Source organism: Sander lucioperca, chromosome 6 (assembly GCF_008315115.2).
Source record: "Sander lucioperca isolate FBNREF2018 chromosome 6, SLUC_FBN_1.2, whole genome shotgun sequence".
Lineage (NCBI taxonomy): Eukaryota > Metazoa > Chordata > Actinopteri > Perciformes > Percidae > Sander > Sander lucioperca.
In genome coordinates, this window is record NC_050178.1 from 16,680,740 (window position 1) to 16,699,587 (window position 18,848).

The 18,848-nt window shown below is 46.2% G+C and overlaps 1 protein-coding gene across 8 annotated transcripts in view; it reads left to right on the top strand.

Moving 5' to 3' along the window:
- The first annotated feature begins 12,191 nt into the window (after positions 1 to 12,191).
- The window catches only part of cadpsa (Ca2+-dependent activator protein for secretion a), a 236,621-nt gene continuing 229,964 nt past the window's right edge, over positions 12,192 to 18,848 (top strand). For 4 of the 8 annotated variants that reach the window (XM_031277197.2, XM_031277198.2, XM_036002092.1 and 1 more), the window contains exon 1: positions 12,195 to 12,870. In XM_031277197.2, the coding sequence (XP_031133057.1) occupies positions 12,526 to 12,870 (345 nt within the window). In that variant the 5' untranslated portion in view covers positions 12,195 to 12,525. Of the gene's footprint in view, positions 12,871 to 18,848 lie in introns of all 8 variants that reach the window. The other 4 variants (XM_036002089.1, XM_036002091.1, XM_036002087.1 and 1 more) reach the window with 3 other exon arrangements.

The window sequence follows — 18,848 nt, forward strand, 5'->3', positions numbered from 1 at the left end:
ACTTTTTTTTTTTTTAAGATTATTTTTTGGGGCTTTTCCCTTTATTATAGTGACAGTAGATAGACATGAAAGGGGGAGAGAGATGGGGGATGACACGCAGCAAAGGGCAGCAGGTCAGATTCGTACCCACACCGCTGCAGGACTCAGCCAACATGGGGCGAATGCTCTTACTGGGTGAGCTAGAGGCCGCCCCATATTATTACTTTTTGACAATTTCACAGAACTGGGGAATTGATTGAGTGATAGAGGCCACATCTCTGGGATAAAAACTGTGGTCAGTCTACTAGTTCTAGTTTTGATGATCCTAAACCTTCTGCCAGAGGGCAGTGGTTCATACAGGGAATGGCCAGGGCGTGTGATGTCCTTGTGAATGCTGGTTGCTTTCTTGTATTAAATGTATTGAAGTATATGGCGTGCAGTCCCGGAAGCTCCAACCTGATGCACACGATGCTGGTCGTGCTATTCAGCATCTGTGCAGCTGGTGTACCATACTGTGGCGCTGTATGTCAGGAGGGACTCTATTGTGCTCCTATAAAAGTTAATTCAGTAATAATAGAATATAATGCCTTTTATTGTCACTATACATGTGTACAATGAGATTAAAAGCAACTCCTGTCCTAGTGCCAAAATATACGTATATAAATGAACAAAAGAACAAAATAACTTTAAATAGTTTACTTCAAAGGAACATTTCCATTTTCTTTTTTTTTTGCAGAATCTTGTTAACTAAAATGTAAGCGATACCCAGGTGAATTTACCCAGCATATCTTTTAGCTGTACCAAACGATTGTATTAAGAAAATCAACCAAATCCACTATATAATTTAGAAGAATAAACAACACCTGAATCAGGAAAATGATATAGTAAAACCAGTAGAGGAGGGAGATATTAATGTAATTGACTCTGAAGTAATGAATGGAGTCGTTACATTAAGGTGGCTGCAGACTTTTATAACAAAATGAAAGATGTTTATGTTTCACTTTACCTTCTTATCTTTTTCTTTTATGACTCTTTCTATTCTGAATTTGTAATCCATGGAGTTTATACTTAAAAAACCTTCCTCAAGCTGAGATGCGATTTATAAACTTCTGACGTCACCACAATGTAAAGTCCATGGGCTGAGCGAGAACTGGGTATGGAATTATTTTTGTGCACAAAATTAATTCCATACCCACATCAAATTCCATTTGTGCCAAACAAAGAGCGTGGAAGCGCAAATGAGAAAGCTGGGAGCGCAACTGCAAATGTGGATGTATTACCTTAAAAAACTTGAAATCAAAATATTGTGGAATACTGCATTGGTTGCACTTTTGCAGTCATTCGTGAAACACCAGTAAATTAAGAATTGGTCACAGCAAATTGAACAGTTCACTTTTTCTAATACTGGGGACTGCAGTCAGTGTGAAGAGGAGACTGTGGAGCATGTTCTGATTTCATGCAGGAAGTATATACAAGAAAGAAGGGTCATGTTTGCAGGGTTACAGAAGTTAGGACGAGTAGAAGTCAGGGTCAAAGATGTTCTTGATAGTGGGGTCACCGTGGAAGGGAGAAAAATATATATTACATTTTTTGAAAAACACCGGTCTAATTAAATGATTGTAATAGGATAGAATAATAGCTGACTGGTTAATTCCAGTAGGAGGCAGTAATGCCACATATGGGATGCCAAATGACAGTGTTCCGAGTGTCTGCTGATGCCAATATTATGTTTAAGCAAAGCAGCTGCTTCTGTAAAGCCTTCTGCAGGCTGTTGAGAAGACATGTCTGTATGAAGTAAGCGCTTCTTTTCCATCCACCTTCTGCCTTCTGGTTAAACTGAACTGTCTTCTGGTGTTGTGATGAAAACGACTACCTACCGAAACAGATGGGGCGGACATGCAACGCCTCCTAATGCTTGTATGGAATATATGTAAGAAGCGCGTATTTCATACAGACACGTCTTCTCAACAGCCTGCAGAAGGCCTTACAGAAGCAGCTGCGTTATTCAATCCCATTGCAAAAGTGCAACCGATGCAGTATTCCACAATGTTTTCTAAAGATTTCATGTCTTTTAAGGTAAACATCCACTTGAGAAAATGTTTTGCTTGTTTCTGAATTCATTCTTAATTCAGAAAAACAGAGGCAAAAAACAGAGCTCTGTTCAACAAAACAGAGCTCTGTTTTTTTTGCCTCTGTTATTATACTGTATATATATATATATATATATATATATATATATATATATATACAGTCCTGCTCATAAGTATTCATACCCATGGTCAAGTTGACTAAAAAGCGGAATAAAAAAATCATCTTTTGGAAATTGATCTTAATGCCTTAATTAAAAAAATGAGGAAAAATCCGACCTTTTAAGGACACCAATTTTTTTTGTGAATTAATAATGTATTGTAAATAAATAAATACCCCACACATACCCTTCACCATACCTAGAGATTGGCATGGTAGTATCCTGGATCCATGAAATAACTGGCCTTTAAAAATAAAAATCTGGGAATATGGGAATTTAACATAGGGGTATGTATAATTATGGCCCCTGTATTTTAAGGAAGAACATTTATTTATTTACAATACATTATTCATTCACAAAACAAATTGGTGATACCAATTTGTTTTGTTATTGTGATGGTGAAGACAGAACGGACCCAAACGCTAGGCTCAGCAGATAAACAAGTTTTATTAAGGTAGGGAAGAGGAGAGAGTGTGGAGGCGGACGCTGGGGACAGGAGAAGGGGCCTTGGAGCTAGAATAGGATGGTGAGGGAAGACTGAGGGAAACGGTGAGGCTAGGATGGTGAGGGAAGGCAGAGGGAGGCTGTAGGGTAGGATGGTGAGGGAGCTAGCGGGAATGCGCGGGAGGACCGGGACCAAGGGAGCCGAAGCGAAGGCACTGGAGTCCGGGGAAAAGGGGGAGTCGAGGTGGAGAATGGCTGGATGCAGGAACGAGGGCAGGGCAGGGCAGGAGCAGAGCAGGATGAGGTGGAGAGCCGAGAGAGGGGGACCGAATGGTGAGGCCAGCTGACTGGAGGTACGGGAAACGAGTGGAGAGGCTGACTGTGGAGAGGAAACAAAAGGTTAATGACTGACAAGGACAGGTAAGTACAAAGTCTTTCTCAGAGAGCTTGTGTAGCGTGTCACCAGAATGGCTGAAGCAACGATCAAGCGAAGATGATGAGTGGGTCCGGGGTTCATATACTGGCTTGATAGTAGATGGCTGGCAGGTGTGTACAGCGGGAAGGGTGATGGTGGAATGACGAACAGGTGCGTGTAATCAGCTGGCCGGAGCAGGCGGGAGGAGGGAAACACAGGAGACACAGAACGAGGCAAAACAAATAGAAACTGACAGTGGGAATAAAATGGTACTGAGAAACAAAGGAGAAAACAAAAACTCACAGCCAGCCGACCCCAACCATAACAGTACCCCCTCCTCAACGGACGCCTCTAGGCGGGCCGCCAGGCTTGTCCGGGTGGGCCCTGTAGAAGTCCTCTAGGAGTGTGTTGTCCAAGATCTGACTGGCGGGAATCCAGGATCGTTCCTCCGGTCCGTAACCGGCCCAGTCCACGAGATACCGGTAACCCCGGCCTCTACGTCGCACATCCAGGAGGCGGTGTACCGTATAGGCCGGATGGCCATCGATCATCCGCGGAGGGGGGGGCGCTGCCACCGGGGCAGAGAGAGGGCCGGGCATGAAAGACCGGGTGTACCTTGAGGTGTGGCGGGAGCTTGAGCCTGATGGCGGTGGGATTCAGGACAGCCTCTATAGGGTACGGTCCCACAAACCGGGGGGCGAGTTTCTTGGAGGTGGTCTGGAGGGGAAGATCCCGAGAGGAGAGCCACACCTTCTGGCCCGGCCGGTAGACGGGGGCAGGTGTCCGGTGACGGTCTGCCAGACGTTTATTGTGAGAGGCGGTGCGCTGAAGGGCCGCCCTGGTCTCCCGCCACACCCGTCGACACCGTCGCAGGTGGGACTGGACCGAAGGAACCGCCACCTCTTCCTCCAGGGACGGGAACAGCGGAGGTTGGTAACCCATGGCACACATGAATGGAGACATCCCGGTGGCAGCGCTGACGAGGGAGTTGTGTGCGTACTCGACCCAAGGGAGATGGGAACTCCACGAGGAGGGGTTACGGTACGCCACGCACCTAAGGGCCGCCCCCAGGTCCTGGTTCGCCCGCTCGGTCTGCCCATTGGTCTGAGGGTGGTAGCCTGATGAGAGACTAGCAGTAGCACCGAGAGCTTGGCAGAAGGATTTCCAGACCTGAGACGTGAACTGAGGTCCCCGGTCGGAGACGATGTCTTGCGGAATGCCGTGGAGCCGAAAGACGTGGTGAACCAGTAGACGGGCAGTTTCCAGGGATGTAGGCAGCTTAAGTAGAGGGACAAAGTGGGCCGACTTGGAAAACCGGTCCACGACGGTGAGTATGGTGGTGTTGCCATTGGAGTTGGGTAACCCGGTAACAAAGTCTAAGGCGATGTGGGACCAGGGCCGACCGGGAACCGGAAGTGGACGGAGCAGACCGGCGGGCGGTTGGTGGGAAGCCTTGGAGCGGGCGCACACCTCACAAGCGGCCACAAAGGCCCGGCAGTCTTTATCCATAGCAGGCCACCAGAACCGCTGACGGAGTAGGAAGAGCGTTCTAGCCATCCCTGGGTGGCAGCTGAACTTGGAGGTGTGCGCCCACTGGAGGACCCGGGAGCGAACCACAGGGGGGACGTAGAGGCGATTGGGAGGACCGGTTCCTGGTCCGGGGTCGGTGGACTGGGCACGGCGTACGGCAGTCTCCACTTCCCACACCAGGGAGGCGACAAGGCAGGTCCGAGGAAGGATGGTGTCTGGTTGGGTAGCCGGGTCGTCATGGGAATGGAGACGGGATAGGGCGTCGGGTTTAGTGTTGCGGGATCCGGGGCGGTAGGACAGGGCGAAGTTAAACCGGTTAAAAAACAGGGCCCACCTAGCCTGGCGGGAGTTGAGTCTCTGAGCAGTTTGGATGTATGAAAGGTTCTTATGGTCTGTCCAGACCAGGAAGGGGTGTTGGGCGCCCTCCAACCAGTGCCTCCACTCCTCGAGGGCTAGCTTCACGGCCAGCAGTTCCCGGTCCCCCACGCTGTACCTCTGCTCAGTGGGGTTTAGGCGGCAGGAGAAGAAGGCGCAGGGATGGAGCTTGTGGTCGGAAGACGAACGTTGGGACAGGGTGGCCCCAACGCCCACATCCGAGGCATCTACCTCTACCACGAACTGAAGGGAGGGGTCGGGGTTGATGAGGATGGGGGCGGAAGTGAATTGGGTTTTAAGGAGGGAGAAGGCTGCAGCGGCTTCTGGAGACCAGACAAAGGGGACCGAAGGGGAGGTAAGGCGAGTGAGAGGGGCGGCTATGGAGCTGTAACCTCGAATAAAGCGACGGTAAAAATTAGCAAAGCCCAGGAAACGCTGTAGTTGTTTTACAGAAGTAGGGGTGGGCCACTCAACCACGGCTTGAATTTTGGCCGGATCGGCGCGGAGCCGACCACTCTCAATAACAAAACCGAGGAACTGAACAGACGGGACATGAAATTCACATTTTTCTGCCTTGACGAACAGCCTATTCTCCAGAAGCCGCTGCAGCACTAGACGGACATGTTCAATGTGTTGGACTGGGTCACGGGAGAAGATCAGGATATCGTCAAGGTAAACGAATACGAACCGATGGAGAAAGTCGCGAAGCACATCATTAACTAAGGCTTGAAAGACTGCGGGGGCATTGGTGAGGCCAAAAGGCATCACCAAGTACTCATAGTGGCCTAATGGGGTGTTAAAGGCAGTTTTCCATTCGTCCCCCTCCCGGATCCGCACTAGATGGTAAGCATTTCTCAGATCTAGTTTAGTGAAAATAGCGGACCGGGAGAGGGACTCGAATACCGAATCCATTAAGGGAAGGGGATATTTATTTTTAATGGTTATGGCGTTGAGGCCCCGGTAATCGATGCATGGGCGGAGGGTCTTATCTTTCTTAGCCACAAAAAAGAAGCCAGCGCCTAAAGGGGACGAGGAGGGACGGATGATGCCGGCAGCTAGGGAGTCTTTGATGTATTGCTCCATTGCCTCTCTGTCCGGACGCGACAGATTGAAAAGGCGTCCGGACGGAAGCGGTGCGTCCGGGAGAAGGGCAATGGAGCAATCGTAGGGGCGGTGGGGGGGTAAGGACAAGGCTTGTTCCTTACTGAACACCTGGGCCAAGTCGTGATACTCGGGGGGAACTAGAGTTAGGTCAGGGGAAACAGGGGGAACAACGGATTGGATGGGCTTACCAGGGGCAGGCGCAGACAGCAGGCAGTACGCATGGCAGTGGTTACTCCAATTCCGGATCTTCCCCCGCGCCCAGTCCACGTTGGGGTTGTGAATAATGAGCCAAGGGAGACCAAGAACAACAGGATTAGCAGGTGAGGGAATAAGGTGGAAGGAGATAGATTCATGGTGGTTACCTGAGGTGCGGAGGTGGAGCGGGGGAGTGCGATGAGTTATGGTAGGCAGGGGATGGCCATAGAGACCGGTGGCACGAAGAGGCGTGTCAAGGGGAACGCACGGAATAGAGAGCTGTTTAGCGATCTCGAGGGCCAAAAAGTTTTCGTCAGCTCCTGAATCGATTAACGCCCCTACTGGCAGGGTAATTTCTTGCCAAGTAATGGCAGCGTCTAGCAAAAGACGAGACGGGGGAGGGGTACGGCTCGCCAGAGTCCCCAGAACTACTGGCGAGCCTGTACTTTTGGGCGGATAGGACAGGAAGAAATGAAGTGGCCAGGGTTACCGCAATAAATGCACACGCCCGCTAGGCGGCGGCGTTCGCGCTCCTCAGAGGAAAGGTGGGCCCGGCCCAACTGCATGGGTTCAGGGGGAGGCGAGGAAGGAGGCGCCGGAGGGACTACTGGACATGACTGGGAAGACGGGGGAGCAGAGACCCGTGCTGGCGGAAGGCAGGTCGCGGGGCGCTCGTTCCCTCTCTCTTTCCCGGAGGCGATTGTCCACATCGATGGCGGTCTCGATGAGCTCGTCCAGACCCTCCGGCATGTCCCTGGCGGCTAACAGATCTTTCATGCGTTCGCTCAGACCCGCCAGGAACATGCTGCGGAGAGCCGGACTGTTCCAGCCCGACCTAGCGGCCAAGATGCGGAAGTCAATCGAGTACTCCGCGACACTGCGATCACCCTGCCGGAGGGACACGAGCCGAGAAGCGGACTCTGTCCCTCGAACAGGGCGGTCAAAAACCCTCCTCATCTCCTGCTCAAAAGCCGAGTAAGAGGAGAGGAGGTGTGGCTGCCCCTCACTTACCGAGGTGAACCATGCAAGAGCTTTGTCGCGGAGCAGCCCAGCGACGAAACACACCTTGGCCTCGTCGGAGTGGAAGGTTACTGTCTGCCTCCGAAACACTAGGGCGCACTGCAGGAGGAACCCCTCGCAGGTTCCCAGCACGCCAGAGAATTTATCCGGGGAAGAAACGGGGGACTCGAGGGGAGGGGAGGCGACAGCGGGCGGAGTAGGCGCGGGGGCAACCAACGGAGAACTGGAAGGAGAGGGATCGCTGGAGTGATGGGACTGGGCGGCTAGACGTCGGACCTCCTCGGTCAGGGAGCGAAGCAACTCGGACATGGATGTAATAGCCGAGGAATGCTGGCCAAGCAACGCTCCCTGGGAGGCCATGGCGAACGATAAATCTGACTGTGGGGAAGTGGAGGGACGGGGATGGGGGGGGGAGCCTGCTGGGTCCATGTTTGGCTTGATCGTTCTGTGATGGTGAAGACAGAACGGACCCAAACGCTAGGCTCAGCAGATAAACAAGTTTTATTAAGGTAGGGAAGAGGAGAGAGTGTGGAGGCGGACGCTGGGGACAGGAGAAGGGGCCTTGGGGCTGGAATAGGATGGTGAGGGAAGACTGAGGGAAACGGTGAGGCTAGGATGGTGAGGGAAGGCAGAGGGAGGCTGTAGGGTAGGATGGTGAGGGAGCTAGCGGGAATGCGCGGGAGGACCGGGACCAAGGGAGCCGAAGCGAAGGCACTGGAGTCCGGGGAAAAGGGGGAGTCGAGGTGGAGAATGGCTGGATGCAGGAACGAGGGCAGGGCAGGGCAGGAGCAGAGCAGGATGAGGTGGAGAGCCGAGAGAGGGGGACCGAATGGTGAGGCCAGCTGACTGGAGGTACGGGAAACGAGTGGAGAGGCTGACTGTGGAGAGGAAACAAAAGGTTAATGACTGACAAGGACAGGTAAGTACAAAGTCTTTCTCAGAGAGCTTGTGTAGCGTGTCACCAGAATGGCTTAAGCAACGATCAAGCGAAGATGATGAGTGGGTCCGGGGTTCATATACTGGCTTGATAGTAGATGGCTGGCAGGTGTGTACAGCGGGAAGGGTGATGGTGGAATGACGAACAGGTGCGTGTAATCAGCTGGCCGGAGCAGGCGGGAGGAGGGAAACACAGGAGACACAGAACGAGGCAAAACAAATAGAAACTGACAGTGGGAATAAAATGGTACTGAGAAACAAAGGAGAAAACAAAAACTCACAGCCAGCCGACCCCAACCATAACAGTTATTTTGTATTGTTATCGATACCGATTCTGATACCCTGAAGTACTGATCCGATACCAGTGTGTCATATATTTTATTATGTTTTAACAACTGTATACTACTATCCCTGTATGGATGTGATATGATTTCTATCTTTGTTGTCGGTCTGGCTCAGGTTAAACTCTTTGTGAAACATGAACAATGAATGCCACAGAACTTTCTTTTATTTTCCAGTTTGACCTTTTTCCTTTATAACGGAAAAAGAACATAAATAAACTACTTTAACGTAGATTTTCTTTAGGGCTTTATTACGTGGTATCGGCTCGGTGCATAAACTCCAGTACTTCCCGATACCGATACCAACATCTCTAATATATATATAGACTCATTAATTCAGAAAAAACAATAGTTTTAATATCATTGACTTTCATGTGGGAGACTCAGGTTCGGGGAATGTGAAGTCACTTTTCCCAGCCACCTTCCTGTTACACTGAGTCACCCTCCTCTTCCACTGAAATCCTCTCACACACAATACTGAAAACGCTACTGAAACACTCTGATAAACACAACTGAAACACACTCATGAACACAACTGAAACGCTTTCATAAACACTACTGAAACGCTCTCACACAAAATACTGAAACGCTCTTATATACACTATTGAAAGTGAAATCCTGTTTCAGTTGTGTATATGAGTGTTTCAGTATTGCGTGTGAGAGCATTTCAGTTGTGTATATGAGAGTGTTTCAGTTTTGCATGTTAAAGGCGCTTCAGTAGTGTTTATGAGAGCGTTTCAGTACTGTTTTTGAGAGTGTTTCAGTTGTGTGTGTGTGAGGTTTCAGTATAGTATGTGAGAGTATACATTTTCCATAGTTGCATGTCTGCCGGTCGGAACTTACGGAACTTGAGAATTATAGTAATCACTAAATAAACATGTTTGACCTCTCTAAGATACTGTCTACCCCTCCTTCCTCTACTCCCTCCCTGCACAAATCACCATAGCAACAAGTTCTGCCACACATGCACACACGCGCGTGTGTGTGGTGTTTGGCCTCTGAATCTCGTATACAAAAGTTTATACATGATGCATATGATACACATTCAATTCAATTCAATTCAATTCAATTTTATTTATAGTATCAAATCATAAGAAGAGTTATCTCAAGACACTTTACAGATAGAGTAGGTCTAGACCACACTCTATAATTTACAAAGACCCAACAATTCCAGTAATTCCCATAAAATATATATCAGAGTCTTCAGTGAAGACTTGTGCTGTTCATGGTAAAACAGGTTTATTGATATGACTTTCACTTTTAGAGCCCAGACAGTAATTTCCATGATAAGTGCCACAAATGGCATCCAGCATCTGACTGCTTAACTCTGAGTCTCTTAACCACTACTACAGCCTTTACTACTACTACTACTACTCCTATCATGGAGCCATCTTTACTGAAGGCCATTTTATCCTCTCTTTGCATGACATGTCAAACAGCAGATTTAAGGTAGATCAGTATAGATTTCTTCAAACTTCAATCATCCAATCCACCAAACACCAAATGAGTCAATGGCAGAATGAGCTGTTTGGCATTGGCAAAGAAGATTTGGCAAATTTTTCATGGGCACAACCCACATACTCAGCGCTGCTGCTCATCCCACAAATGCATGTTCCTTACAAATGGGGCACCGTTTGAAAGGGAACTAAACAGGCTTTCCAACGGTATAAGATTTATTGCCAAAAAGCATTGTTTCCACAGAGAAATTCCTTACTTTTTGTGCTAAGCTGTTTTAGTGGTCGTCACATGACAGTTACCCTTTTCTGGCTAAACTTTACTGCCACGACCACTGTCACCACCGCCACCTCACCTATATATATACAGTATACTATAGTATTTTTAAAATAAAAAGAGGCAGCCTTGTGTTTTCATTTTTCTTTTTTAATATACATTACAGTGAAGATAACTGGAGTAGACACGTACTGCCAAGAGGAGCTGAGATGGTGACGTCATCAATGATGCTGCTGTTCCATTTGCAGAATGACCGTACTGCATCCTCCCATCCCTGGGAGTTTGTACTCCTGAGTCGAACTTTCCAAGTCTGGACTACCAAGCATACTTGGTATTTAGAAAAGCCTTTATTATTAATTTTAATTATTCATTTAATAATTACAGTTTCATTAAAACAGTTTCCATTGTTGTGTGTGCAGCGCATTTCTGTTTTGGTTATGTTTTCTCCATTTGCAGATCGGCTAAGCCTGTTGTCAAATTGCTGAAGAGATGGATCATCAGGTGGCTGTTGCTCTAATGTGCTCCCAGCCTGATCAAACTGATCCCAGAGCAGCCGGGGGTCGGGTTTCAGCACTGCGTTTCAGCACCGCGTCAGCTCAGAGGCCAGCCTCCTCCCTAACTAACTAACTAACTAACTAACTAACTAACTATATCCACATTATATAGCATAGTGTTTACATAAGTAGGGCTTGATTTGGGACTCTTACCCAAACAGCATAGCTGTGTGCTCAATACATATTTTTGGAAGTCTTATTTTTTGCAAATGTATTTGCAATATTAGGTAAGCAGACAGACAGATAGACAGATAGACAGATAGATAGATAGATAGATAGATAGATAGATAGATAGATAGATAGATAGATAGATAGATAGATAGATAGATAGATGGATAGATGGATGGATGGATGGATATATAGATAGGTAGATATTTTAATTCGTTTAATTCGTAATTTAGTTATCATTAATTTGATCATTTATGTTTTTGAATTCCGTGGTGAAGCTTTTATTTATTGTTTATTTTATTGTGAAAGCCAAACATTTCATTCCGATCTGGTGCTGTAACCTGCCGTCTTTTGACTCAGATGGATCATCAGGTGGCTGTTGCTCTAATGTGCTCCCAGCCTGATCAAACTGATCCCAGAGCAGCCGGGGGTCGGGTTTCAGCACTGCGTTTCAGCACCGCGTCAGCTCAGAGGCCAGCCTCCTCCCTAACTAACTAACTAACTAACTAACTAACTAACTAACTAACTAACTAACTAACTATATCCACATTATATAGCATAGTGTTTACATAAGTAGGGCTTGATTTGGGACTCTTACCCAAACAGCATAGCTGTGTGCTCAATACATATTTTTGGAAGTCTTATTTTTTGCAAATGTATTTGCAATATTAGGTAAGCAGACAGACAGATAGACAGATAGACAGATAGATAGATAGATAGATAGATAGATAGATAGATAGATAGATAGATAGATAGATGGATAGATGGATGGATGGATGGATATATAGATAGGTAGATATTTTAATTCGTTTAATTCGTAATTTAGTTATCATTAATTTGATCATTTATGTTTTTGAATTCCGTGGTGAAGCTTTTATTTATTGTTTATTTTATTGTGAAAGCCAAACATTTCATTCCGATCTGGTGCTGTAACCTGCCGTCTTTTGACTCAGATGGATCATCAGGTGGCTGTTGCTCTAATGTGCTCCCAGCCTGATCAAACTGATCCCAGAGCAGCCGGAGGTCGGGTTTCAGCACCGCGGTCAGCTCCCCCCCCCTCCCCTCCCCTCCCCTCCCCTCCCCCCGACAGGCAGCACAGCACCTACACATCAACGCTTCCTCCTGTTCTCCCTCCCTGCGACCCCTCCCCCTTTATATCTGCTCTCATGATAAATCCCTCCTATGTGCCACTGTCTGGTAGACTTGAAAGGCTGGGAAATCACGCAACCAACTAGACTCTACAACACTTTCATGTTTCTTGCCGAGATTGACTCGTCTGACGGCAGCTGTTTTTATTCTTGAAAAGCAACAGTCAGAACCGCTCATCGGTCAGGGGTTTGGCGTCTCCACAGCAGCTTCTCCTGGCTCTCTCCCTCTGTGGCTGACGCTGAAGCTGATCGGTATCTTTTTTTTTCTTTCTACTTTTGCAGTTTTACCTTTGCAGCAGGTAGCCTAGTCTTAATTCTCCAACCGAGCCTCGGCAGCATGTTGGACCCGTCTTCCAGCGAAGAGGAAGGGGATGAGATAGTGGAGGTGGAGCGCAAAGAGGTGGCGGCCCCGAAGAGCCTCGGAGGAGCGCGGCTGTCACCGGGCCGAGCCTCCGAAGGCGACGCAGGGCTCCAGCCACGGGGCCGAGGGAGCGGCGGGGGCCGACCCTCCAGCCCCAGCCCGTCGGTGGGCAACGACAAGGAGAAAGAGGACCTGGAGAAGATGCAGAGAGACGAGGAGGAGAGGAAAAAGAGACTCCAGCTGTATGTGTTTGTGATGCGCTGCATTGCTTATCCCTTCAACGCAAAGCAACCTACTGACATGGCCAGGAGGCAGCAGAAGGTAAGATCAGTGTGAAAAACGAAAAACCAGAGCTAACTTTAAAACTGTTTTTTTTTTTTTTTTTAAATACATCTTTCATTTTTAGAAGGCATCGCTAAGATACATGACACCAACTGTTGCTTCCACAGTCGCACCATCGCTGGATGCCTTTCGGCAAACATATATTTCAGTTTACTCAACCATGTAGGCTATAGTCAGAGATAATCTTTAACATATTGGATGTAGCCCTAATGCACACTGCACGAGGATCCAAACCTTCATACTTTCATTAGAGAAGGTAGTCGACTTTGATGGATTAAAGTGCAGTCTGAGATGATAAACCATACCTCACTGCCCACAAAGCATCAGCAGCAAGAACAAATGTCGACTTGGCATCTCTTTTGATTGCAAATATTTCCTTTACGCCCTCCACCCAACCTCCTGGCATGACGATGATGACAAAGCTAAACTGTGCCAGAAAGACTTAAAAAGGTTTGAGAAACAAGGAAATGAGTTAATCCAAACTAAAGACAGACAGGGTTGGACAAAAAGGAGAGGCTGAAGGATAGCATGAGAGAGAGAGAGGCTGAAGGATAGCATGAGAGAGAGAGAGAGAGAGAGAGAGAGAGAGAGAGAGAGAGAGAGAGAGAGAGAGAGAGAGAGAGAGAGAGCATTTGTATTCATGTTGTTCCCATCCATTGTAGTAGCTCTTGCATGTGTGTGAATTGCATCAGGGCTGTCCCCTCCTCCTGCTAGTCTCAAGCTTCTATTAGAACAATCTGTTGCACAGGAGACATTGCTCCTCTACACCACTGCCTAGAAATGGTCCAATACCATTTGTTTGCTTCCCGATACCGATTCCGCTGAACTTGCCTATCGGTACTGAGTAGACCTACTGATCTGATACCAGTGTGTCATATATTTTATTATGTTTTAAAAACGGTATACTACTATCCCTGGTATGGTCTGGCTAAGGTTAAACTCTTTGTGAAACATGATCAAACACAAACAATGAATGCCATAGAACTTTCTTTTATTATCCAGTTTGACAGTGAGTCATAACGGAAAAGAACATAAACTACTTTAAAGCAGATTTTATTCAAAGCTAAATTCGGTGTTATGGGATCAATAAGCTCTAGTACTTTCCAAAACCGATACCAGCAGTTTAGGCGGTATCGGAGGCTATTCCCATACTGTTATTGGAACATATCTACCACTGACCAGTGCCTTCCTCTATATGGGAGGAATGTCTATCAGCTTTGATGTGGTCCTTCAGGAATATCACTATACCTAACACAACCTGAGGTATTTAAGAACAATGCATTGGTTCGGGAAATACCATAAAGCACTCTTTTTTTAAAGATACACCCTGTGACATTGACTACGTTTACACGCACACCAATATTCCACTATTATTCTGAATGTGACAATATTCCGAATTTGATACAGGTCATGCATTCTGATTTTCTGAACATAGCATTTTCCGATTAAGACATGTGGGATATTCCAGTATTATTCGGGTTTTAGAAGCGTTCTTTGGACGTATATACAGCGCATTCGGAATATGCGTCTCAATCAGGGTTTTTACTGCAGTTTACGGCCAGTTTACGGCCTCTTGCCTGTTTACGGCTTATGGTCAGCTCTGTGCGTTGCTATGGTTGCTGTACACAAACCAACCAGCCAACAGTTTGCAAGGCTGCAGACCCCGATAAGAAGGAGAAACACAGCTACTTTTAAACATTATCAAAGACTTGGATATCAACAGGTTTTTGGATATGAGCAATCATCGCTACGCCAACCTTTTCAAGAAGCTGGTTGAAGGAATGAAAGAGGGAGGCTGTGTTTGCACGCTCCAACAAGTCCTCCACCATTGGAAAACTATGAAAAAAATCCTATTTTGCACAGCTACATGTAAACGGGAATATTAGTGGAATATTCACTTTCATTAGCCATGTAAACAGAATAAGGGCCAAAACCGTAATTTTATGTCCATGTAAACGTAGTCAGAGTTGTAGCACTGTTTGTGAACTTGGGGTCTGCAGACCCATGGTCTGTAGCAGTGTTGCAGGCCTTTCAAGACAGCATGGCTCTGAAGGTGCAGTGCTCTTTTTTATTTTTTTATTTAATTTAATTATGAATAGTTTTACCTCAGAAAAAAATGTTCTGAGTACTTCTTCTACCACTGCCAATACCAACATGCCAGTTGGAAAAAGGATGAAAAGTAAAGCAAGACGCTGTTTGCCTGAGCCCCGCCTATTCATTATATTATTATATTGAACATTTCAGTTAATGTAGTTTCGCCAAAACAAATCATTTTGTAATTTTAGTCAAACTGACTTCACGTAAGATTTTCATTATCTGATGAAAAATACAGGTGCTTACCGACAACGTTATACTCACTTCACAACTGACTTTAGCAGTTTAGATAAAGGTCGTGACACACTAACCCGATAATCGGCCGTCGGACAGTCTGGCGTCCGAGGGGGCGTTGGCCTTCATTTTGGCCGATTTGACATGTTGAATCGGAAGGCGGGCACTGCCGGCAGTTGGACTCAAATGACCAATCTGATTGGTAGAGTGTTAATCCAGAAACAAAGAGCAGGATGAGCGTGACTAGAGTCTCTCAAAATCTGACGAAAATCTTTTAAACTGACCTTTGTCGATCTGAAATGAAGACAGATTCAGCAACTGCATGGCCTATTTCTCGCTTAAAATGTTTTCAGAAACACGTTTTGGTGAAATATTTTAGTAACATATGAGATCGTATTCTGAACAAGCCGCCATGACAGTCTGGCTTTGAATTTATGGAGAAACCAGACCCACGTGACGCATTCGTCCAATCAGCTGCCGGTTTTCATTTTTGGGCAACAATACAGATTAGCGTCGCCTGCTGTTATGGAGACGTATTACGTCTCGTCGCTTTGGTGTGTTCCGAGGCATTTTTTTGACCAACTCGTGGAGACTGATCGGTCCAACTGCCTTTTCTGCTGAGGGTCGACCATCTGGTTGGTGTGTCAGGGGCTTAACAGACACTTAACTGTTCTGATGTTATTACAGACATGTGAAGTCATCACAGACTTGTCCCTCATTCATGCCACTTCAGAATGAAACATAGATGGATGAAACAGCTAATTAGATTTGTTTACTTATTTATCGAAGGTGCCGTAGTGCAGTTGCCAACTTTAACCCCTTTGCAGTTACTCCGAGTCGTCTCAGTAATGCACGGTTCAGTCGCACCCATCTGGCGAGCCATCTTGAGAGCCCATCTGCAAAAATATGCAATACTCAACCACCTGAACTGGACCGAGTACAGAGATGGACTCAGCCGACACAGGCAGTGTGAGTTTGTCTTTGTTTGAGAGCGAGAGACGGAGAGGAGAAGAATAGGTGGAAGGCAACAAAAATAAAGAGTTTCTATTTTTTTAAGTGGAACTTTAACTACATTTTAGTCTTGTATTTTCTTTAACGGAATTGCATAGTGATATCGCCATCAGTGTTTAATGACAGCGGTGGTGTCTTGTCATTATTATTGTGAGAGCTTTGTTTTCTTTTCTCAACCTTTATCGTGTGTTCGCTTATTTTATTAATATTGAACGTGTTGTGTTCAGGGGCCAGCCCTGGTCTATCTATAAAAGGAAGGAATCTCTGTAAGTATGTTGAACGATAGGTCACAGTAGCCTCCATGTTTACTTCCGTCAGTGTGCTACGTGTGATGTCTTTTCCTCTTTTGCACAGGCGGGTCGGACATCAGGACGGGCAGACAGAGACTCCTTCCTCAGAGCTAGCGAAACGCGCTGAAAATCAAAAGCCTCCAGTGCCGTTTTTTGCTCTTCTTTCAATGAAGGAATACTTTCTAATTCGGATAAAACTTGGCGATAGCTACGCGCGATTGCGTCAAACCTAAACCCGCCTCAAAACCAACGCTGATTGGTCGATTGTTTGGCGAACGGCTCCAAATTTTCTCTATCTCAAGATGCCAGACTGATCTGCGAGTGGAAAACTGGAGCTCGCGAGATCAGGGCAGTCTCACGAGGCTAGAATTATGATGGGTTTAGCCAGACTTACACAAAATGTGGACATAGGTCTGGCTTAGTCTGGATCATTGGAAGTACATTTCCAGGATAATTGCCTGACAGCCGGTGTGATGTCCCTCCGGTATCCGCTCTCTGTGTGTTGCCGTTCTCAAAATCCCTTCCACGAGAAACAACAACAAACTTCGAGCTAGCAAGCTACATGCTGAAAATATCAAGTTTTGAAGAAAAATTTGATGGTGCAACAAGGCAGGCCTGCTTGGTTCTTTCGGGGAATGATTGTAAAGATTTACAAAGAATATGTTTATGGCATTTCCTCTCTAACTGGGACGTTTTGGGACCGATTGGTGGGATTGCTGTAGACCAAGTACACACGGCGATACACTTGTAAGAGCTAATGAGCTTTAACCATGTATCAAGCTAATTTAAATAGCTCACGTTACTGTATTGTGTGAACAGTTAACTTCATTTAATATTGTATTTGGCGTTTTCTTTTGCGGGGTGCAAATGTTCCACCAAAACAAGTTCCTTCCTGAGACTATTTTGCAGAGCCACCGTCGCTGTAGCTTAGCGCTGCCCAAGACGATTGTGATTGGTTTAAAGAAATGCAAACAACCCAGAGCGTTTTTTTATCCCTCCTATCCTAGAATGCATCTGTGGTGTAGCCAAAACCTTACTCCACAGCGCTGTGGAGATAGGTCAGGCAATGCGAGACAACCTCATGTTTACTTCATATTTCACACAAAGGGCCCTGGTGAGAGCAGATCACCCCCACAGTGCTCACTACGGTTCTTGCCATTTTCTGTCCGTGTCAACATGTTATTTTGGTCTCACCATGTTACCCTGTACCTACTTCATTGTCCCCATGAGATACCCCTCCACTCTGGGGAGTGCATGATGAAAGACACTTTGGTTTTATATACAGTGAGAGGCTTTCACATCACCTATCTTCATGTATTTAACACATATTCTAAGGCCCCGCAGCATTACAAGAATATTAATACTAGAATATTTGTTGACTACACCCACTTGCAATCTAGTCTCTTAAGAAAAGCAATAGTATAGCAATAATACCTTGGTGACTAAAATGGTATTCAAACATAACATAACATAACATATTTCAAAATCAAGTGCAGTGGTGGATGCTGTATGGACTACACACATATTAGTAGATGAAAGCCATTCAAAGCTGTAGCCTCCACAAATTACTATTTCATTTTCTGTAATATTTATTTCCCCAATCATAAAAGCCCCCCACTCCCTATTATTGTGATCTAAACACATCCCATTCTACTATGATTTGTTTTCTTCATAATTTATAATTTTGCTCCCACACTTAACTCGCTCTGCTGAGAAACGTTAGAAAAGCTGACTCATGCTTGTGCAAATACTCTTAGTAGTTGAAGTAGAAATGATGATACCAACATTTCATTCATCTTTAGTTCATTCATCACTAACAAAAGAGGAAACTGATGGATCAGGATTTCAGAAGGGAGGAGAGGATGGACGGGCAAAAACATTTTTTGTCATCAGGTCATACAGCTGCTCCGAGTGCAGAGGACACTTAAAAGGCTCTGGAATGCCAGCCATTGCAAAACACGTCAGCATTACGGTTCAGACACAATGTCAGAATCAGTCTGTGTTACGAGAGGATATGTAGAGCTAGACAGAGAATGAAAGTCTAATTTGACATTCTGTCTTTAGATCATACTTTGGAGCTTATACGCCTTCTCAAACACATTTGCCAGTCAGCTGGGAAGTGGGTGGTACTGCACCGGGCTTGAGATGCTGTGGGCTGAAAAGAGATAAAGCCATGGCTGTTCCTTGTTTGAAAGGTTTCTTTAATGTTAAAAACCTGTCTTATGAAGTCTTGAAGTTTTAGGGCTTCAAACACGTGTTGCAGGTAGAGCTGCCTTGAAGGCAGAAATAATGACAATAGTGTCCAATTTAGGGGATCATTTGAATATT